Source organism: Aquarana catesbeiana, linkage group LG02 (assembly GCF_042186555.1).
Source record: "Aquarana catesbeiana isolate 2022-GZ linkage group LG02, ASM4218655v1, whole genome shotgun sequence".
In the NCBI taxonomy this organism is placed as follows: Eukaryota; Metazoa; Chordata; class Amphibia; order Anura; family Ranidae; genus Aquarana; species Aquarana catesbeiana.
Window position 1 is genome coordinate 327,403,728 of NC_133325.1, and position 23,422 is coordinate 327,427,149.

The window sequence follows — 23,422 nt, forward strand, 5'->3', positions numbered from 1 at the left end:
ACTGTATATTTTATAATTGATTAGTCCTGATGTACTGACTGCCCTTCTCATTTCTTGAGTATTTTGAAGTTGTCATTTTTTTGTCACAATTTTTTTGGAATATTAAGAACATTTATAAAAAGTTGCCTATTTAACTAGGTTTTTCTCCCACACAGCATAGTCATACTGAGAATTACACCCTAAAACACATTATTCTATGCTTCTCCAGTATGGGGATTAGGGATGAGCCAAACACCCCCCCTGTTCGGTTCGCACCAGAACATGCGAACAGGCAAAAAATTTGTTCGAACACGTGAACACCGTTAAAGTCTATGGGACACGAACATGAATAATCAAAAGTGCTAATTTTAAAGGCTTATATGCAAGTTATTGTCATAAAAAGTGTTTGGGGACCTGGGTCCTGCCCCAGGGGACATGGATAAATGCAAAAAAAGTTTTAAAAACTGCCATTTTTTATAATGCTTAAAGTGAAACAATAAAAGTGTAATATCCCTTTAAATTTCATACCTGGGGGGTGTCTATAGTATGCCTGTAAAGGGGTGCATGTTTCCCGTGTTTAGAACAGTCTGACAGCAAAATTACATTTCAAAGGAAAAAAAGTCATTTAAAACTACTCGTGGCTATTAATGCATTGCCGGTCCGACAATACACATAGAAGTTCATTGATAAAAACGGCATGGGAATTCCCCACAGGGGAACCCTGAACCAAAATTTAAAAAAAAAATAACGTGGGGGGTCCCCCTAAATTCCATACCAGGCCCTTCAAATCACTGCTCCCGAAAAAACGGCCGTGTTTAAAACTTTTTTTTGCATTGATCCATGTCCCCTGGGGCAGGACCCAGGTCCCCAAACACTTTTTATGACAATACCATGAATATAAGCCTTTAAAATTAGCACTTTTGATTTCTCCCATAGACTTTTAAAGGGTGTTCAGCGGCATTCGAATTTGCCGCGAACACCCCAAATTGTTCGCTGTTCGGCGAACTTGCGAACAGCCTATGTTCGAGTCAAACATGAGTTCAACTCGAACTCCAAGCTCATCCCTAATGGGGATGCCATACAGACTTTTTCCTAGCCGAGATGAATAACAGGGCCCAAAATCCAAGGAGCACCTTTGGGATTTCAAGGAGCATAAATTATACATACATTACAAATATACTTTCCTTACTACTTATCATATTTTTGGAGACCCTGGACAGTGGAAACACCCACAACAGTTCCCATTTTGGAAAGCAAATACTCCAAAGTATTTTCTGAAAGGCATAGTGAGTCTTTTGAAAATGTAATTTTTTCCCACAAGTTTTTGGAAAACGCAGAAAGAAAATGAAAATGTATTTCTTTTTATACAACAATTTACTATTTCTGTTATCCTGACAACTTGGCAAAATAGTAGACTGAAGATATAAATCAGATACCAGACATGAATCATTAGTGTAGGAAATACAATTCTTCGCATGTGGCTTTAACTAGATACTATACAATGTATGGTAGCAACTGTGCAGTGAGTGTGTACTGCTTGATGGACTTAGAGCCCATTCACACTATGTACTGTTACCTGGGTTTTTACCTGTTTTTCTTTTGTAAAAATGCAGAAAACTGCATTGACACACAGAAAACAATTGTTTTCTGGGTCATGTTCAGATCAATATGCAGTGTTACACTGTGTTTCAGATCGGTGCGATATTGTGCAACATGTTTGCATAATCTCGCACTACTCTGCTTGGTCCTACATGTAACTGAACAAAAGCGCCCTGCACCCCACTTCTGTGCAGTTATATAAATGACGTGTCAAATTTTACATGTCAAATAAAGTTAATTTTAAAATGTGCATCACTCCGCCCTTGCAGCACTGCTTTACAGCCCAAATTGCAATTTGTAATTTGTGTTCTTTTTTCTGCTCCTTGGCTCCAAGAACAACCTCAGCCCCTCTGACACACCTGGATGAATGAAATTTTACTGCAAGCACTTATAAGAACACGACCGTTTAGTGGTAAATTAACTCTGCCAAGGTAACTTAGAATAGTGTTCTGTACCACTAGACTGAGATTAACTTATGAATCAGCATAGTCAGAAATAAACAATGCATGTAAGTATTAACTGCAATATGAATACTTATACTATAACTAGTCTAGAGTGCACTCCAGGAAAATGGCTAGGATATGGTGCAATATCCACTAAAAGGTACCTCTCAGCATAAGCAATAGATGAAGGGCTCTGTGGAGAAGCCGTAAAGTAATAGTCTTTAGTCCTAACTCTTCAGCCGGCTAGCGTTATGGCCCAGTTATACTGTTGGCGCACGTGAGAATAGTCCCAGTCAAGCCTTCAGGCAGCAGTAAAGCTACTAGATGGCTGTATTTTCAGTTTCTAAAGGGATCAGTCCCTCTAACAGCAGATAGTAAATACCCATAGCAGGAGCTCACCAGTCCCAGCGATTTTGCAGCTCATCATCCAGTTACACATAGCAATTGGTCAACTTTCCAACGAGCGTACTCTGGCTGTCGGCTACCCCTGAACTCAGCGCTCCAGATTACGCTTAGGCCACCGATATACAGCAGTGGTGCTGCACGTTGGACAGCAATGTGCACTCTCTGGTCTCCCTTATGGCAAGAGGAAGCTGTGTCCTGTACAGCCTGAGAAAATACAGCTCTTTCCAATCCTCCTGGCAATCTCTCTTTGGGAAATGCAGTTAAAAATCTCTTGATTACAGTGAAGTCTCTCTCCTCTGGACTACAGTTCCCACAGGAACAGCTCAGCAGCTCCCTCCACTTCCTGATATAGTTGTTGACCAGTCCAGCACCACAGAGCAGCAACCACAGAGAGCAGCTGCAGCCAGTGTCTTTCACTCTCCATTCTTACCCAAGCACCTAGCTACATGCACAAACATCCCCTCTAATTTTTTTTTTATTTATTTCTGCACTTATCTTAAAATCTGTGTTGTTTTGCTAAAAAATTATAAATTTTCTGAAAGCAGAAAGCTAAAAAATAAAGTGGTGTCAGTAAAAATTTTTGTTGCACGATATTTGTACAACTGTTTATCAGATCTTTATTCTTAGGAAAAATACAACAGAATGAATTTTAGCGCTTATAGGCACAAAGCACAACATGATACCCAATTTTTTTGTCAAATATATAACATGGGGTTTCACTGAGCAAATAGATACCAAGCATGTCAAGTCTTAAAATTGCATGCCTCCATGAAATGGCAAAAAAATGACAATATCCCAAATTGTGTATAGGTGATACTTTAAAACTATTTTCAGGTTACACACTTATGTCCTGTACACATGGTCGGACATTGATCAGACATTACGACAACAAAATCCATGGATTTTTTCAGACGGATGTTGGCTCAAACTTGTCTTTCATACACATGGTCACACAAAGTTATTGGAAAATCCAAATGTTCTGAACGTGGTGACGTAAAACACGTACATCGGGACTATAAACCGGGCAGTAGCCAATAGCTTTCGTCTCTTACTTTATTCTGAGCATGCGTGGCACTTTGTGCGTCGGATTTGTGTACACACGATCGGAATTTCCGATAACGGATTTCGTTGTCGGAAAATTTTATAGCAAGCTCTCAATTCCTATGGAAAATGTGTGATGGAGCCTATACACGGTCGGAATTTCCGACAACAAGGTCCTATCACACATTTTCCATCGGAAAATCCGACCGTGTGTACAGGGCAAAAGAGTTAACAGTCAATGATGGCCCTAGAATTATTTCTCTCATTCCATCATTTGTGCTTACCTAACATGCTTTGTGCAGTCACTGTTTTTGTACTCTTACGCATTTACATTTTTGTGTGGGGTGACAAAGCTGTAACATTTTGAATTTAATTTTTTTGCCACTTTTTCATTTAATGTTATTGCTATCATAAAGGGGCTAACAAAGACTATGCTTGATCAACTTTTTTACCCAGCATTTGTACCCAGGATTCTGACAGCTGTGAACTGGGAAATGCTTAGAGCTGGATGCTTATGGATTCTTTAATCTCAGAACAGATCAAGGAATTCATAGCAGATCGGGGACTTCAGAGTCCCATGATGATGATGGGGCAGTTCCATAGCCTCCTGAATCACTTGTGAACTTTTTTTAACCCCTTTAGTTCCAGGGCATTTATAAATGGCCTTAGGACTGCAAACAGCTAAAATAAGATTTCTTCCAAAGGAGGACTTTCCTATTTTCTAAACTTAGCTCTTGCTGTTCATCTCCTGTGCTTATTGTTTAATACTGTGAAACGAATAGTGCAGGGACCCATGTATAGTGTATATGCATGTATGAGCCTTGAGACATAATAAAGTGTGTGGTCTGGAAGTTGTTATTTATTGCTGTTCTATGGGGTGTATTTTTCTGTTCGACTTTGAATGGTGGAAAGCTCTGTCCTTTGTCTGCAAAGATGAATAGTTCATAATATTTTGGAGATTAATTTTCCTTAACCTAGTTTACAGTCATTAATTAGCCATGTGTGCAGGATAAGGATGAACTTTATATTGCCCTATGCACATTTCGTCTGTGCTTTCTTGTGTCAGTTGGAAAGGCTTAATAATAATAAAACACAAGGGCTGCATTCAATGGCACACCCAAGCTTTCTGCATGTTCTAGTAATTTGAAATTTGGACTATATATGTTCTATAAGTATGGAATTATCGTTTGTTGGGTAGTTTGCTCCCTGTCTTTTTTTAATCTTTATTTTCTTGTTGACTTCTTGTGCTCATTTAAGCCAGTCATAGATGGATTGAATCTCAGCCAGTTGAGCAGGGATTGACTTGGGCACAAGAAATATGTTGGATTTGTAGTATATGATTATTGGCAGCAGCCATAGCCTCTAGCAGTAATCACTGTGTTCCCCCGGAAGGGACAGCTATCCGAGGCTCTATATTCTGTAAACATTTTAGTATATGTATCATAGATAAGAAAAATACATGTTTTAACATGTTGCCTTTAAAGTATTGCTAAAAAGATATTCAAGTTTCTTACTGCAAGGATTTCAGATATGTAATCATACATAGGCTTTCCATAGTGCACATTTTACTTTAAATCAATATTAAATATGAGACTAGTACATATGAGATGATGAATCAGCTCTCACTGTGGTAGAAATTGTATTGATTTACAAAAGACCTGTTTTCTTAGAATTATAGGTAATAATAAGTGCACAATAAATCTATAGGCTTTCTAGTGGCTACACCAGTTTAACGTAGAACTACATTCTATCCTGCTCCTGTTTTTTTGTAGAAATAATTTTACAAACACTTTTACCTGGTAGCATAGATTAGCACCAATTGAATGCACCATTTTATGAAATGGCAAGGCATCAAAACCCTCATTTATGCATCTGAGAATAGAAATGCCCCAATATGTGATTCCTTATAGTTACCACATTCACCCTTTACAGTTTGGGAGATGGAAAGGAAGAATCTGAGTTTGCTATGTGCTAGCACAGACGGTTTCAGACTGTACATATTCTATCAGAAGAACTCCAAAATCAAAAGTCCAAAATCAAAATCCCCTTTAAAAATACTGTATGTATTGAACTTCTCAATACTTTAGTTATTTGTAGTATTTGTAAATCTATTACTTGCTTGAATAATAAATGGAGACATGGAAGTCTGAGGTTTTGGCAACATCCTATAGCTATGTAAAGGCAAGATACACAATTTAGATACCCATCTACCCAACAGATCCAGTGTTGTCCTGCTGAGATCCACTTCTCTGCTGTCACCGCCCGAGTTCCGTGCTGCCATTTTCTTCTGTGATGTCCTTGGGAAGCTGCCATCTATTTCAGGGTTCAGGTAATGATGCACCATTAGGCTCACTCCCCTCCTCCTTTTATGAATGGTAGACTATGGGTGTTATTTACGAAAGGCAAATCCACTTTGCACTACAAGTGCACTGCAAGTGCACTTGGAAGTGCAGTCACTTTAGATCTGAGGGAAGATCTGAAATGAGGGAAAGCTCTGCTGATTTTATCATCCAATCATGTGCAAGCTAAAATTATGTTTTTTTATTTTCCTTGCATGTCTCCCTCAGATCTACAGCGACTGCACTTCCAGTGCACTTTCAAGTGCACTTGTAGTGCAAAGTGGATTTGCCTTTCATAAAGAACCCCCTATGTCTCCTAGGATTTGGCATGCATATCTCAGAAAGCGCATCATTTGCCTAGGTGAGAATAGAGCAATGGGGAGCAGGACCAAAATCTCTAAAATGAAAAAAAAGGTTAAAACAAAGAAAGACAGAGATATTTGTATAGTGGAATAAAGGAGGGTTGAAGAGGAGGGAAGTTTTTTTTCAAGGTGAAGATCCACAGCAGTAGAACAGGAGTTCAGGTCCCATAAATGAGACTACTGCTACACACACAATGACCTATTGCAGTCAAATCTTTATCATTAATACGGCATTCACATGCCTGGCTCATCATTTCTGATCTAAGTTTTCAAGATTACAGTGGGTGCTAATTTTGGAACCACAGTTTAAATTATCATAAGTGTCACAAATCATTTGTAAACTCAATAGCTAAATGTTTTCTATACAAAACATTTCTGGACCATCTTCACTTTTTACTGGGGTGGGTTGCTGCAAAAATTGAGTACGGAGGAGAATCTTATAGTAGCATGTTCTAGGATTGCTGTGGAACAGATTTGGTCTGTACTTAAGCCTTCTTGTTGCAAGATAAATATACACTTAAGCGATTAGGCTGCAGCAATGGTGTATTTGTGTTTTTTGCGCATTTTACTTGCGGTTTTAGCTGTGGTCCCATTGGCCTTCTTAGAAGGTTGCACGTTTTTGGCACCTTTTCTCAAAGCGAACCAAAAGTCATGCATGCTACATCTTTGGTGCACTAGAAATAGAAAGTCTGTGGGACTGCAGCTAAAACTGTTGGGTGCTTGAAAACCACAGCGCAGCAGTGTGAAGCCAGTCTAAGTACAGTATATGTATAATCTTTTGACTGTATATAAAGCTTACATCTTGTCCCTGCAATTCTTCTAGCCCCTGTCTGCTCCCCAGAGCCTTCAGAAAATGTCCACTGTAATCAATCATTTACATGGCTAATGGTGTTGCCCAATCCCAGTCTGGATCTACAGTGTTTACTTTTTTATCCTAGCATTTGTCTTTAGTCTAGCTCAGTCAAGTATTGTTCAGTTTAATCCAACATTTTACCCATGTGTTGCAGGTTAGTTTAGATTTTTGTCTGACATGGTCATGTTTTGTCATAGTCTTGATCTGACTTCCTGTCTTCTCTAGACAAAAACTAGAATCATATCCCAGTGCATTGCTTCCTGTTTCCCTTGACGGGCAGTTTGTAATTTGTGGCTTATGCCATTATTTTCTACCTGTTTGATGTTATTGTTTTGAATGTATTTGTCTGCATGTTGTCTATGTGCTTTAGAGTGGTCAAGTATCAACTAAATAAGCAGCTGCTGTCAGACCTTACTTTTTCCTGACTCCTCCATACCTATGCAATCCCACATTCTATGTATATACACGTGTTGAGGAAACTGGCGCTTAACAATTACAAGTCACTGGAGAACAAAGCTACGTAGATTGAGACTATCCAAACACTGTTCATTGAGCCTCAGTCTTTCAAAGTTATCGTTGGTAGTATACACGCAGCCCAAATATCTACACATTTTCTTGTTATAGCAGATAACCTAATAGTGCACATCTAATGTGCTCAAGTGTCTTAGCATAATGATTCCCAACTCTGTTGCTCATGTACCCTCAACAGACCATGTTTTCAGAATATGGTAAATCTAGCACATTTGATTTAACTTGTGTCACTGCATCGATAGTTTCATCAGCTGTGACTACTGGTGGAAATCCTTGGTTATTATGTATTATTTTCTCTAAATTACTTTGACCTTGATTCAAGATTGTATGTGTTTGAGGTCCTGTCTCCTAATATCCATCCCTGTATCTGAGGTATTGTTGTAGGACAGCAAAACACTATGTTAGCTGTGTTTTCTGCATAGAAAGTTAATGCACATATCCCCCCATTAAAATCAATCACTTCAGAATAACCACAAATGAGTACTACATGACTGATAAGAAGAATCAGCTCAGTCACAAGCAACTAAAAAAAATACCTTGCCTTAAAATGCCTTGCCCTCCGCTCTGCCCTCCCCCCACACGCTCACTGGAGCGCTGAGCTGTGGAGGGGGTGGTGAGTGGCTGTATCAGGCTCTTAGCGGCTCGCTGAGAGGCTGGGACGGGTATCAGTCCAGGCACCTGGCGGATCCAGACTTTATTGTTGTGATGACGCGGTGCCTGGACTGATTTCTGTGACGTCAGCAGAGAGTGGACTTCGGCTTGCTCTCTGCTGAAAACGGGTCACAGGAGTGCAAAACCAATTGCACTCCTGTGACCCATAGGAGAAGCCCAGCCAAACAAGCTTAGGCTGGACTTCTCCTTTAAGTTGGAGAAGGGCAAGTCCAAAGCTGTATTGAACTTTTCCAAATGTAACAAGTAACCAGTGCTTGTCACAGTTATACTGTGAGAACATGAAAACCATAAACTGACATAGGCTAAGAGGCCTGTCCTTATCATGTCAGACAGGCATTAGACTGATCCTAAATTCAAATAAAGGGCATAACCCATTAAAGCAATGTAAAGCAATTCTAAGGTAAATTTTTCAATTAAAATAAAAAAATGTTATACTTACCTGTGCTGTACAATGGCATTGCACACACATAGCGTGGCCCAGCCCTTCCCCTCCACTCCCTTCTCACACTACTTGACTGACAGCAGCAGAAGCCAATCGTTTCTGCTGCTGCCTCATTCCCTGTGAGTAGAGGGAGAGAGGACAGAAGAGATGCAGCTATGCACAGCGCTGGATCGATTGAGGACTCAGGTAAGCATTTAGGGCGGGGGAGCACAGCAAACTATACATTTTTTTTTACCTTAATAGAGGGAATGCATTAAGGTAAAAAAATCGCTTTAGAACCACTTTAATTGCTGGTAAGGTCCAACCACCAATTAAACTGTGACAAATTATCACAGAGTGGGTGAGTGGGCAGACAACTCTTCCGAAGGCTGAATTTCTCCAGGCCTTAGTGTAGTCTTTTTCTAGAGTTTGGGCTCCGTCCCTTCACCTCACATCCTTGTAGCCAATACAGATGGAGCCACTTAACTTTCCTACATTAGGTCAACTTTCACTGCATAGCCATGTTTCTATTAGTCAAGGATCCCTCTCGATAAGGGGTTTGAGGGGCCTTCATTCTCAATGTCACACTAGCATGGAGGAGAGCAGTAAATTTTTAATAAAGTCATGCTGCTGTTAGCATTTTTGAAAGCTGATCGTTCTCCTCTGCTCATTTGACAGAGGTAGAAATCCCCAAGGACAAGAAAAGCGTGTAGTACTGCCTGCTTGGCAGAGACACAGAGTGGTATGTCAATCACCACACTATATATAGTTATTGTCAGTCTGTTAAAGGATCAGCCTAGCCAATATTGATATTTCAGCTTTTGGTAAATGCTGTAGAGTAAAACAGTTGGGTGTTAAAACAGGGAGATTTTGCTAATGAAGTACAAAAAAGCTATGCGTTGGCTGCCCGTAGCTAAAATATCACTTTTAGGTGCACTGACCCTATACACATTTGAGTCTTAAAGGGCACACTATAATGAATAGGATATTTATCTATTTATTTATGTTGCATCTCTGGCAGCAGGGGCGTTGCTAGGTCTGCAAAGGATCAGGGGCTAGAGCCCATAGCAGCGGTCACCAACCTTTTTACAGGCCTTGGGGGGGGGGGGGCACGCCGGCGGTAAGCAATTTTTCGTGGGCAAAGGCAGGTGTTGGCGTTTCAGTCATCATGGCACCATGGTTGATATGGTGTCAGGGTGATCGAAGCGCATTGTTTCTATTGTTACATTCTAATACATAATGAAGTGGTTCAACTCACCATAATGCAGAATCAATGGGAGCCCTGGGCGTATCACTTGCCATATCTCCTGCTACCAGATGCATCATGTCACTTGCCACCATCGCCTGTCACCAGATGTGGATTGTCACTTGCCACATCACCTGCCACCATTTGCAGATTGCCACGTCGCCTGCCACCATTTGCAGATTGTCACTTGCCACGTCACCTGCCACTAGATGTGGGTTGTCACTTGCCAACTGATGTGGTTTGACACCATCAAATGTGCATTGTCGCTGCATTAGTGGCAGGCTGGCAGCACTGGTCCATTTAGTGAGGGCAGGAGAGCGGAGATGCGAGGCGAGCAGTGAGAGATGATGTAATCTCTCTGCTCCCTGCCGCACATCGCTCCCACATTGACATTGGCACATTGGCTGTGAGGGCGGAAGAGTGGTGGAGCAGGCGGAGAGAGATGATGTCATCTCTGCTCGTCCGCCTGCTCAAGTCTCTCCTCCACCTCTAATGCAGCCTGCCAGCCACAGCCTTGAACCTGTGGCATACCTCACAACTTTTGAACTTCAGAATGAGGGACGCTTGAGGGAGGAAGAGACCGGCGGCACGCTATGCGAACATGCTACGCGCACTACAGCATAAGTGGGTGTGGTCAAACTTAACAGTGGGAGGGGCTTAATGGGCATGGTTAAACAAAAGGTTAATGCAAAGTTGACCTGGGCCCCCCCCACTACCACCTGCCACTTCCACCGCATGTCAAGATACTCCGCGTGGCTAAAGAATCATTTCAGATCTTTATTTACATATTGAGAGAATCATTCAAAAGAACTTGGAGGAACAGTATGTCAAAATGTGGACAGTTTCTCCAAAATCTTTTGACTACTCTGGAGCAGGGGTAGGCAACAGATCAATCTGAACAAAATGAAAAAGATCACCGGGGTTTGCCTCCCTTTTTTTTTTTAGAAATTACCCAGCAAGGCCTAAAATAGGGAAAAAATATAATAAAACAAAATGTCGCAGTTAAAATATAAACTTAGCCTACCATAAAAGTGGACAGTGTCAGAATGGGAGTGAACAGTGTCAGTAGAGCAGTGGACGGTGTCAGTAGAGCAGTGGACGGTGTCAGTAGAGCAGTGGACGGTGTCAGTAGAACAGTGGATGGTGTCAGTGGGGCAGAGGATGGTGCCAGTAGGGCAGAGGATGGTGCCAGTAGGGCAGAGAATGGTGTCAGGGCAGAGGATGGTGCCAGTAGGGCAGAGTTTGAAGGTAGGCAAGTGTACACGGACACAAATCCGTTTACATCTGCCGCTCCTTAGAAGTGAATGGAGGGTCAGATTGGGTCCACCTGAAAGACAGGCAGACCCAATTGGACTGATCGTATGAAAGGGGCCTAAGGCTGCTTTCACACTGATGCACTGTGATTCACACCGTGGGTGCAGCGCAGTGTACCTGTGGCTTTCCTGCAGGTAGATAGAATTCCATTATATACTGCAGGTGTGATGGATGCACTTTGTGACAGCGCACCAAACCTGCAGGTAATAACAGAAGTCTGCACCTGTGGAGCAGTTTGAAAGAAGCCCAGTGTAGAAAACAGACATGTCCATTGCTGTTTGCTGTTTGATTTTATAAAAAACTGACCTCAATCTTCATGGCTGCTGCTGTCCTCCAGGGTGGGTATGGCTGGCAGCTGCTGCTGTCCTCCAGGGCGGGTATGGCTGGCGGCAGCTGCTGCTGTCCTCCTGGGCAGGTATGGCTGGCGGCAGTTGCTGCTGCTGTCCTCCAGGGCGGATATGGCTGGCGGCGGCTGCTGTCCCCAAGGCAGTTATACCCACCCTGGGGAACAGCAAGCCAGCCAGCTATACCCGCATGTAGCCCGCGGGCCAGCGGCTGAGCACCCCTGACATAATGTGACAAGGAAGTGGAACAGTCCCCTGGAGCATGGGCCCAGCACTATGCCATTATGTCCACAGGGGTCCCGCTGCTGCCTGCACACTACAAGTTCCAGCATGTTCAGAACTTATCCCTTTCACATGCTGGCTCCTGTCATACCAGGGGGAATCCAGGGAAGTCTCCGTCCTCCTCCAGCCCTGTCAGTTTCCTGGACAGTAGAATGTACTCAGTCGCCCTCATCCTGTGCTCTCACCATAAACATGCTTGCTTGTAGGATCGGCTGCACCCGCTTAGAGAGCACTTCCCCCGGCCAGATCCCCCCATTACTGAGGACAGGTTGGGGATGAGAGGGAAATAACGAGGCCAGGAGAGATCAGCAGGGAATGAATTGGAGCGAAAGGTGAGGGGAGGAGACCAGCGAGGAGATGGGACCAGCTCACGGAGGGGGCGGGATCAACTCACAGAGGGGCGGGGCCAACTAACAAAGGGGTGGGGTCAACTTGCGGGTGGGTCAACTTGTGGAGGGGTGGGGCCAACTAACGGAGGTGCATGGATAGGGAGAACAGGGAGTTTAGAGGTAGCGTCATTCTAAGCAAGAGAACGGCCCCTTAGCAGATGACCCGCCTCCTCCACTCAGCAGCATTCCAACGGCACCTTACAGGGGAGGGGAGTGGTCTGTCCTATAACATACCGGCCCCTCATGCGAGCCCTCTGCCCACACACAGCAGTGACATAAAAACAAATGTAACAGGGAGCCACACACCCCCCCTGAAGCATAGGCGGGGTCACAGTTGCAACTCCACACGCTACACCCATGACCCTGACCCTCTGCAACTTTGTCCCGGCTAGCAATGTAGGATTGCCGGCTCTGCACTGCTTGGATGACAGAGGGGTGGTTCTGGGTAGCAGTCCCGCCCATACCCGACATCGCACTCTCGATTTGACAAGTGAAGTCTTACTTCCTGACTACACAGTGTACATCCAGCTAGCTTGTCCACCAATCCCTGGCTGTGCTGGATGATCACACTGCTGCAGGTCCTACTGAGCCAGAACCTGCAGCAAGAGACTCGGGGCTATGGGCTCCAGATTCGGGACTCCAGCCTCGATAGACACCCCCTGGCAACGCCTATGTCTGGCAGTATACTTTGATTATAACTGCAAGCACTGGTGATGTGTCCACTTAGTGGACATACCTACAGCCATACAAAATCCTGTGATTAGACTGGTCTAGAATACAAGATCAACAGATAAGAAATATTGGGAACTAATAATTGCATCAACCTTTGATCGTGTCTTTATGTTTTTCTGAAAGGCATTCTCTAATGAAAAATATGTTTCAAGTAATTAGTTGTAGCAATTAAAATTGTATGGAACATGTATAGGTTATAGAATGTAAAGGTTATTTTTGTATTCAATCTCTTTTTATTAATTTTTTACACAATTTATACAAATACATATACATTCATATACCTTACTTTATAACTATAAATAACATCCTGTGTCACTGACAAAGGGCAATATTTCCTTATATTGGTATCCATCTTCCCTTTCTATATCCTTCCTTTTTAATAACAAATTCATTGACCTTGGCACTGCGTCTGTTTATCTGTTCTAATCTGTGTATCCGTTTTTCAGATAATGTGTTATTTTTTTCTGCTTCCGCATAAAGCCTTTAAGTTGCTTTCAGCTGAAAAGGACAGAAACAAGCAACAAGATGCAAGATGACAGCAATTTAACTTATATTCTTTTTTCTTCCCCTTAATGTCCCCCTTCTACACTCAGCTGAACAAGACAGCCAAACAACTCATTGAGAAGGACAAGACAAGCATATCTACAGCACCAGGCTATGAGGTCCCTATCTCACTTGATGCCAGCATGGTAGTCAGGGTGACCTCAAGTCCTCCTTTAAGCAGTACCGGAGCTGTCAGTGCTAACCAGAGGCATGTGGACATCAAGAAGAATGCCAAGAAACGACACTCCTTCACAGCCCTGAGTATGACGCACAAATCCTCCCATGCCATGAATAACAGGCATTCCATGGAAATTAGTGCTCCAGTATTGATCAGTTCTAGTGATCCGCGCGCTGCTGCCAGAATCGGAGGCGGGGCTCAACTTTCATCCAGTGCTCCAGTCCAGGTAACTGTTTGTACAGTAGCCACATGAGGGCAATAGTTGGAATAGAGCGCCCATGTAGATGGCATCTGATGAAACTGAGCTCATCAGTCATGCTCTAAGCTGGTGAACTTTGTGATGACATGTATGCTTCAATACATGTGCCCACAATGGCCATTGTCTACATGCTGCTTTGACTTTTCATTTCAATGTCTACTAATCCTAAATCTGACAATTCTAATTTTCTAATCTGTACTAAATTTGTGTTGCCCTCATTTTGACAGCATACCTAGGATCACACTACATGTGGCCAGATTTATAGTGCAGGAGAGAAGAGTGTCTGTATTTCCCATTGCAACCTATCAAATTCCAATTCTTGTTTTTTAACTCCCCCTAGAAGAAAGGCAGCTGAAATCTGATTGTCTGCTCTGGGCAACACAGATACTTTTTCTTACTTCTTTTTTTATAAATCAGCCATAGTATACTGTAGATGCACCTTGTTATTCATGGCTTTTGGAAGGTTAGTTGGCATGATATTTAAAAATTATTGTTCACATATTAACATGCTCAGTAATTTGATGTTTATTATCCTAATCTCCAAATAAATCAGGCTTTACATTTCTAAGTAGTTTATATCTAACCTTTCATGTCTTCATCCCAATTACAAACATACTAAAAGCAGTTTTGAATGTCACTAACTCCTTTATTTCCCTAACCTTTTGCTTTTGAAAGTGCAACTGGACCGTTAATACTGATCTTTTTCTAACAAACTCACAGCAAATACCTGCTTCCATCTGCAACCTAACAATTTTGCTGTGAGAAAAGCTGATGTTTTTTTTTAAATTCCTAAAAATGTCATTATATTTAAATACTGTTTGAAATAATTCACAGACTGTAATGTCAGGGTATTGTCTGACAGGAGATGTCCATGGTTGAACCTTTCTAATGTCCGCTATTCCCCATGGTATTAATGATGTCTGGTCTCAGATGGTACATAGTGCTTCTATTTCATTCACACTTCACTATTACTGACAGATGCACAGAAGGGTGAAGGGTTACATTTATTCCTCAGGCATTTCATGAATATTGAGGCCTTCTTACTTCTCACTCTAGTTACATTGTGTCAGTCAGATTATCCTATCAAGACATCTGGAGCCATGCAATACTAGTAAGCTGTGTGCTTGGTCATTGTTTAACCACATATGTATGATTGTACGTTTCAATATTTTGTGCTTTTACACACACCTTTCTAAAAAAACTAATGGCTTACATTTATATCAGGGCAAAATTTAAACCGGAAGTCTGGTCAAAACCTAACCTGCTCCCACCTCCATTCTAAAACCTATACTAACCACTCTGTATACTTACCTAATCTAAGGGTGCTCTGATACAGTCACATGATTTCCCTAGTTCCGTGCTTCTGAGGAGAGAGCAGCAACAATGGCTGCAGAGCCTGCGTGGTGACGTCACCCATAGATGGGTTGTTGGCTGTCCCTCCTCTCCCCTAAAGCTGGCACTGGGAGCCGATCACATGACCTTAGATTAGGTAAATATACACATCTTTCCTTTACAGGGTAGTTAGTATAGGGCTTAGAATGGCAGTGGGAGCAGGTTTAGTTTAGCTTAGTTAGGTTTTGACTGAACTTCCACAATAACATCATTTTTACTGCTATTTAATCTAGATCAGTTCAGCTGAATCTATACCATAATGTTTAACTAAAGGCAACTAAAGACTTTTTTTTGTTTGTTTTGGATAGGGATGGAGAGGTATTAGCACACCTGTCAGTTTTTATTGCTGTCTGTGCTCCTCTTAGCAAGATTTGTCTCTATTTGTCCTGTTTACTGTTCTCAGCAGAATTAAAAGTGAAAGAACATCCCATAGAGGGGAAATCTATTAATGGGGACACTCGTTCTGGTGACCTTGGTGGCAACCAGGGATACTCTCACTTTGGAGGGATTTCCTCTCACTTCCTGTTGTAGCTACAGTACAGGGGGTGATGAGAAATCTCCCCAGATGATACAGATGGCAAAACAAACTTGACAGCAGTTGTAACCCCTGTTTACTATATCCCAAATTAAACAAAACGTTTTGCATTTAGTTCTGTTTTAATGAAATTTTACCTTTGTTTTACATGCAATTTTATGGCTGAGGTTTGTACAGAAGCTCCTTTTCAGTCTTTAGCTGGCTACAGAGCTGCTGCATTAATTGGACATACATATACAGCTACAAATTACTCATGTGCTGTGGACATCAGCTATATTTTAAATTAAGGAAAGCTACTGTAATTTATAATTCTTAGGCAGCTCAGAATACTGCTTATCTGTTTTTGATCTAGCCTTGAGAAACTGTTCTCATGCAAGAGTGCCTCTTGGAAAGTTGTTAGGAGGATGTGCTTGTTTTAGAGAACAATATATCTGCAAGCTTTTGTACAGTGTATATACATTTTCTCTGTGCTGCTTTCTAGGGTTGGAAAATGTAATTGCTATTATTATTGATATTGTTATTACTACTTAATCGCGTAATACATTTTTTACATATGTGGTGAAATTTAAAGACCATCTTTAAATAATTGGTATATATGGATTGTATGAGATAACTCGAACATATAAAGTTATAATTTCATCATTACAGGGATGGTGATAAAAGGTCGCTGATAAAACAGTATTCCTATTTTTCAAGTTTTTGGTATAAGACATTTACCAGTAAATCATTGTTCTATGAATTGCTTTTTTTTTTAGTTTCAATTGTTGGTATATGCTTATGAAATACAGGTATATAAAGATGTTTGGAGCACTGAAATTTCTCTTTCCTAAATCATTTTAATCATGCCTTAGATGTTAAATACCTGTCAGGCAAAACAATCTGTTCATTAGGTGTAGCAAAATAAAAAGCAGTCATAGTTTCCTTAATATTTACTCAAGCAGCTGAATGCACATATGTAGTGAGGTCGCTTTTTATCCCACTTGCATGGACATCTTGAGTTTAAGCATGTGAGGTATTTTAATATGTGGCAAGCAATTTACCTAGGTAACTGTGCAAATTGCATCTGACATCTCAAACGTGAGCAGAGAGAAAGAGGCTGAAAAGGAGGAGGAGGCTTTTCAAAGTACAAGTCACATTAATTCAGCAAATGCATCAATACATCTGTTCTGTGTGATATCTTTTAATGGAATAACGACATTGACAAGCTCTACTGAGCTAATCTCCTTTTAGCAGGGCAGAGATATGCTTCCAATTTTAAATACTCTTTACCTGGTGTGAGAACAACAAATACTTGGATGGTAAAAAAAAAAAAAATAACTTTAATTTTGACATTACATAAAATTGTAGTACCCGTTGGGGGGGTTGTCCTTGGTAGAAGAAGGCTTGAAATGAGATTATAGAGGCTGCCTGAGGTGGGGAACTTACAATGTGATGTTAGGTATTTGAAAAAGTAAGTGTGTTCTGGATTTGGAATTCATGGATATAAGACTAAGTAGTTATATCAAGTGCCTCTGTAAGATAATAGATAAGCATACTTTTAATACCCTATTGAATACATGGCTATATATATTGATGCACTGGTGAGATATACTTCTTTCTAATTGTTGAGACAACCTTGGAGAAACTGGCGTGAAATGTTGTCTAATAAATAGCTTTGCTAGCCAATGTAAGCTAATTTGTCTATTGAGAAATGTAAATAGGGAAACAAGTAGTGCATCAGGGCTGGTTAATCGAAGGACAAGTGCTGAATTTGAAGGAAACCTGTAGTGAGAGGAACACCAGAGCTACCAGTTGCATATCTGTCTCTGACATTAGTATATTCTGAAGCAATGACCTAAAGCAAGCATGAAGTTTTAAAAAAATCATACAGAAAGCAGACTGTATACTGTGCTTGTTCCAGGTCGGTACATAGAAAGTATAAAGTAATTGAAAAAATATGATAGGCAGACAATTTTAAATTATTTTTATACTTATTTGTTTTAAATAAAATGTCTTCCTAGTCAAGGTTTCTATTTATAGGCATATTTCAAGTGAACAAAAAATTTTTTTCCCAATTTCCATTGTTTTCCTATTGTTTACTATTTTACCTATTACTTTTCACTTTTCATCCAACTTTCAACAAATGTGCATGTATTCATTGTGTTCATGTGTGGTCCTAGCAACACCTGAATTGGAGGATGGTTACATCTTTTGAATTAAAGAGGTCTTAAGATTTCTCATTACCACCTAGTGGGCAAAGTGGTATTAGTTTATTTTTCTCAATATTTATGCACATTGGGTTTATCTAAAAAAGGAGATAGCATTTATTAAAAATTCCCTCTATTGTCTTTGGATTTGGATGGACCTTTAATTTAAGACGGAAATCAGGCCACAAATGTTTTTGTTTGAAGTCTAAAGCAGGCAAGAGTTAGAAGAAAAGAAAAGGTCTGCTGCTGTCAGTACTCAATGAGCATCCCTTTTCATCCTGTCCCAATACCACACAATACATTTGGACAAACTCGCCCAATGGGGACACATAAAGCAATACTGTATAAACTTGCCAGATGTTCTAGTCCTTTCAAACATTGTACAAATTAACAAATGCATTCTGTGCTTAGTTTTTCTTTAAAGCAACCCTTTTGGTATGTCACAAAGACTGCAAAGCTGATTTCACCCTGTAAAACAAGAAGACTTACGTTTCCACCAGGCAGTGACTCCAGTTTTCAAGTCCCTGCAGAGGTATGGCCACTTTGATATCTGACATGTCCGGGTGTGTCAATACCAGGTCTCCCAACACAAGCTGTGGCTCCCCCCGCCAACCCATATGCCACTAAATGTCACAGAAATGATTTCCAAGGTGTATTGACCCATCTTAAATGCTAGCAGTGATTTTAGAGAAAACTGCTTTCTTGGTAACCATGCATTAGCTCTGAATCCCCATTGACCCACCAACATTATTGGGAGACATTTAGTTATTACAAGCACCAACCGTTTTGTATTCTCCATGAATATACCTTCTGCATAAGTAACAGTAAACTCTGTCCAGGAAAAATGTGCTTTAAATATGTTAAGGTTAATTGGTTTAATGTTTTTTATATCCTGCAAAGTGTCTAGCTAGACTACCCAAAAGGAGATTTAATTTGTATTTGGAGCTTTCATCTGGCCTTTATTTGAAATAAGGCTGCTGTGAAAGTATGCATGCTGAATATTTTTCTGGAAGCCACCTTAATTTATATATACCGGTAATTCATTCACACTAAGCAGATAGAAGGCCTTAAAGAGATTATGCCCCATTAAGCTGTATTAGTTTCCTTAGCTGGTTTAAGATCAGCTTCTACACTGTGAATGAAAGATCAGCTTGTGTCACCCTACTGGTCTCTATAGTGACAGTAACTGTTACACTCCATTAGGTGAACATTATGTGTGCAAGCATCTTCTGTTCGGCTTGTTTGTTGCTTGCTTCCATAGAATGGCTTACAAAATATACCAATGCAATTTGCTACTACTGGATTTTTAAAAAGCCATGGAAAATATTTGTATTTATATTCTTTATAGAGAAACTATAGTATATTTGTAGTGAGTACATATTTTGATCTAAATTTTTTTTACCACTGACTAAAGGTAATTTTTGATGGTGTTTTCACCACTTTCAATGCTTGTTAATTCCATTGTTGCATTTTGCATGTTGAGCTGTAGATTTTTCCTTTTATTGGTATGAGTATGAGGTATGAGTAAGTATGAGGCTTTTTGTACAGCATACCAGCTTAAGGACTGTTGAGATAAAGCACTTAACTGAGTGTTCGTTTTAGCCTTTCTGAGCACATTGCTAGGCTTGCATTGACAGGGAATAATAAAGTACAATCACCATGCAGCTGTACTAAGCAGAAGGAACATTGTATGATTAAACACAGCTTCCTGAATACACAAACCTAGGAACTCTGTAATGTGGGAAGCTGTAATATTACCCAATCTTCTCTTGTGTATTAATCTACCACTTATGATTGTAAAGGATTACATTTTATTCTTTAAAAATGTTATATTCATCTGCTCTGTGCAGTTTTTCTTTAGAACAGCCCCAATCCTCCTCTTCTCAGGTCCCCCACTGGTGCTCCTGGCTCCCCCCCTCCCACTAAATGCCCACCATAGCAAGCTGCTTACATAGATACATAGAGCATGTCTCCGCCCCGCCCCCACTCCTTCCTCATTTGGTCAATGGCTCCTGCTGCTGTCTCTGAGCCAGTGAGGAAGGAGAGAATGGAGAGAGTCTCTGCTCTCATGCACAGCACTGGTTTGATACTGGTCTCAGGTAGGTTAAATGGGACTCTGGGGGGGAAGGGGGGGGTAGCTGCATGCAGAAGGTTTTTTACCTTAATGTATAGAATTTATTAAGGTAAAACCTTCAGCCTTTACAACCACTTTTAGCTCATTTACTTCTTGGAGCGACAGGCATTTTGCTACAGGTAAAACTCATGTCAACAGGTGCCAATAAAAGAATGGGATTGCTTGTTGAGTGTCTTTGAGCTTTGAGCTACAAAATGTTTCGGTGTGAATGAGGCCTAAATCCTTATACTCAGAGACATTTTGTAGACTTCCTATACTACAAGTGATTGTTATGCTATCTCTTTTCCATAAGTACTAACAGTACATGTAGACATATGAAGGCTTCTAGGTGTAGCTTGACTTTTCCTAGGTCACTGTGTCATGATAGTGCAGTCAGAGATTTGGTGTAATGGCCTTGCTACTAGTATTTTCAATAGGAGTTCAGCAATGGCAGCCTGCACATTTTTGTTTGAAAAGGTTCACTTTAACACAGGATTATGTAGGCAGATGAATCAAGTGATATTTTAGGGTTGATTTACTAGAGACAAAGCAGCTGTTTACTGAGCAAAGTAAGTGTTGACTTGGAAAGTGTGTGTTCACTTTACAATGCGAATTATAGTAGATAAGGTGAACTCACAATACTCAATCACGTATGAATGAAATTAAACAAGTAGGATTTTTGCTAGCAAATGATTGTTCAATTAAAGTGAATACAGCCCTATCTATTTATTTTCGGCTCAGTGAATATTAATTTTGCTAAGTAAACAATCGCTGCATCATTAGTAATTTATCCCCCATTTCTAAATGTTTCATGATTGCTTTCCAAGTTACTATACTAGTAGAAGTTTAGTTGTTGAGAGACATTATGGGGGAAGTGTTTGAGTCATCTCCTCTACCTAGGCAGTGTATTGCTCCTTAAAATGCAATCATGCTCTTTAAGCATACCATATTTTCTGCTCCAATTGACTCTTTGGTAAAACCAGACCAAGGGAGGACTGGGAGACACCATTGGACACCGTTGGTACCTTTGATATAGTTTAATCTCCAGCCAAATGGTAAATGAGTGAATAAAATTACTGAATAGTTTATTGGTGAACTGTATATGTAAAATTTTAGTGTCAACAAACAGTGTATTATCATACATGTACCTGACTTTAACTTCAGCCAACTGGTGGGGGTTCATAATGTGCCACTCAAAAAACAGTTATGTTTCCTAGCAATCAGGAAATCCAATAAAGATGAGGCCATTTTATAATCATTTGAAGAGCTAATGACAATGCTGATGTTCAAAATGCAGCAAAGCGGAAAATGATTTTTAGACATTGCTGGCATGAGAATAAGACAAAAGTGTGGAAAATCATGAAAAAGGCTATTTTAGTTCTTTATTTTAATTCCACTTGACTAGGCAAGCTAGAAAAGACTGATTATTTCCTAATGCATATTTAGACTGCTATAGTAAAGTAAAGAGTGCGATACAAAAACTCACAGGAACCCATATTTAACAACCACTGAGCAAAGTACAGTAACCCATCTGAACCAATAGATAAAGCTTAACTCTACGCACAGCTAAATACACAAATGACATGCATATATGGGAGCAATTTTACCGGCCAAAGGATTTTTAATTTTATCCAGCATTGACATTCCCATAGCCCTGACACACTTGGACTGGGCAGAAGATCTTAAAGTGATACTAAAGTCTTGTTTTTTTTTTAAAAAAATAACAAACGTGTTATACTTACCTGCTCTGTGCAATGGTTTATGCACACAGCAGCCCAGATCCTCCTTTTCTCTGGTCCCTCATTGGAGCTCCTGGCCCCTCCCTTCTGCCAAGTGTGAACACAGCAAGCAGCTTGCTATGGGGGGCACCTAAGCTGAGCCGCTGTTCAGACCCATACCCTTTCTCTTCTCATTGGCTAACTGACTTTGATTGACAGCAGCGTGAGCCAATGGCGCCCCGCTGCTGTCTCAGCTAATGAGACTGAGATTGAACTGAGACTCTCATGCAACATCGCTGGATGAAGATGGGGCTCAGGTAAGTATTAGATCATACTGTGCAGTGGTCTTGCACAGAGCAGCCCCGATCCTCCTTTTCTCGAGTCTCCCGCTGGCGCTCTGGGCACCTCCCCCTTGCTGAGTGCCCCTATAATAGCAAGCTGCTTTCTGTGGGGGCAGTCATGCATGCTCGCTCCTGAGCTGGCTCTTTTGCCTCATTTCCACTGAGCGGATCGGTTCGGGTCGGTACAGTTTGAATGGCCTAGAATGGTCCGGTCTATTCTGGTGAGCGTTTCCACTGCAAGTGGGACCACAAGGGGCCATAAAGGGTTTAGAAAAAATGCCTCAGCATAGCACAGCAGAGGGTTTTCTGTCAGCCAATCAGTGGAATGTATCGTAGCTCCGCCCTAACCGAACCCTTCCATTTTCTATGGCCCCACATCTGAAGCAGGACCCTGAATGGAACGGTTCGGTTCGGTTGTATGGGCCGCTTTCATAATGGAAACACCCAAAATAGCGTACCGAACCGAACCGATCCGCTCAGTGGAAACAAGGCATTTGTGTCCATAAGACACAGAGAGCATGGCTCAGCCCTGCCCCGGCCCCCACTCCCGCCTCACTGGCTGTGAATGACAGCAGCGGGAGCCAATTGCTTCTGCTGCTGCATCTCAGCCAATGAGGAGGGAGTGTCCCGGACAGCTGAGACTCTCGTGCAACATTGCTGGATCAAGATGGCGCTTAGGTAAGTATTAGAGGGATGATAGGGCTGCTGCAAACAGAAGGTGTTTTACCTTAATGCATAGAATGCATTACGATAATAAAACCTTCTGACTTTAGAACCACTTTAACTTTCTGTGCAATAGTTAAGTAACTATGGCTCTCCCCCCAGTCTGGGAGTGGGAAGTGAAAGAAAAACGTTAAAGAAAGAAACAATTACAAGATGAGAGAAAGAAGCAGATTTTTTTTTTCTTTTTTTGCTGCAAAAAGTTTAATTAACTTTCTGTCTGAACCTTGGACGTTTAACGGAAAACTTGTTCCTCAAAAGCACAAACAATAAACTGAATTTCAAAAACACATTCCATTTAGTTTCTTTAGTAGAGTACTCTTTAAAAAGTTCCTTAGAAATCACAAAGAACAAAAGTAAACCTTTTTTTGACTAGAAGAAAAGAATTATATGCTTTAAAATGCTTCTTCTTATGCTTGAACTATGTCACCGTTTTTTTTCACATCTTATAAACCCTAAAGTAACAAGTGCCAAAAAACAAAGAT

The 23,422-nt window shown here is 41.0% G+C and overlaps 1 protein-coding gene across 3 annotated transcripts in view; it reads left to right on the top strand.

Moving 5' to 3' along the window:
• The window catches only part of SH3RF3 (SH3 domain containing ring finger 3), a 606,895-nt gene that overhangs the window by 393,391 nt on the left and 190,082 nt on the right, over positions 1 to 23,422 (top strand). For 2 of the 3 annotated variants that reach the window (XM_073614818.1, XM_073614819.1), the window contains exon 4: positions 13,546 to 13,899. The exons of the other annotated variant lie outside the window; for it this stretch is intronic. In XM_073614818.1, the coding sequence (XP_073470919.1) occupies positions 13,546 to 13,899 (354 nt within the window). The remainder of the gene's footprint in view (positions 1 to 13,545; positions 13,900 to 23,422) is intronic. 3 annotated transcript variants of the gene reach the window in all.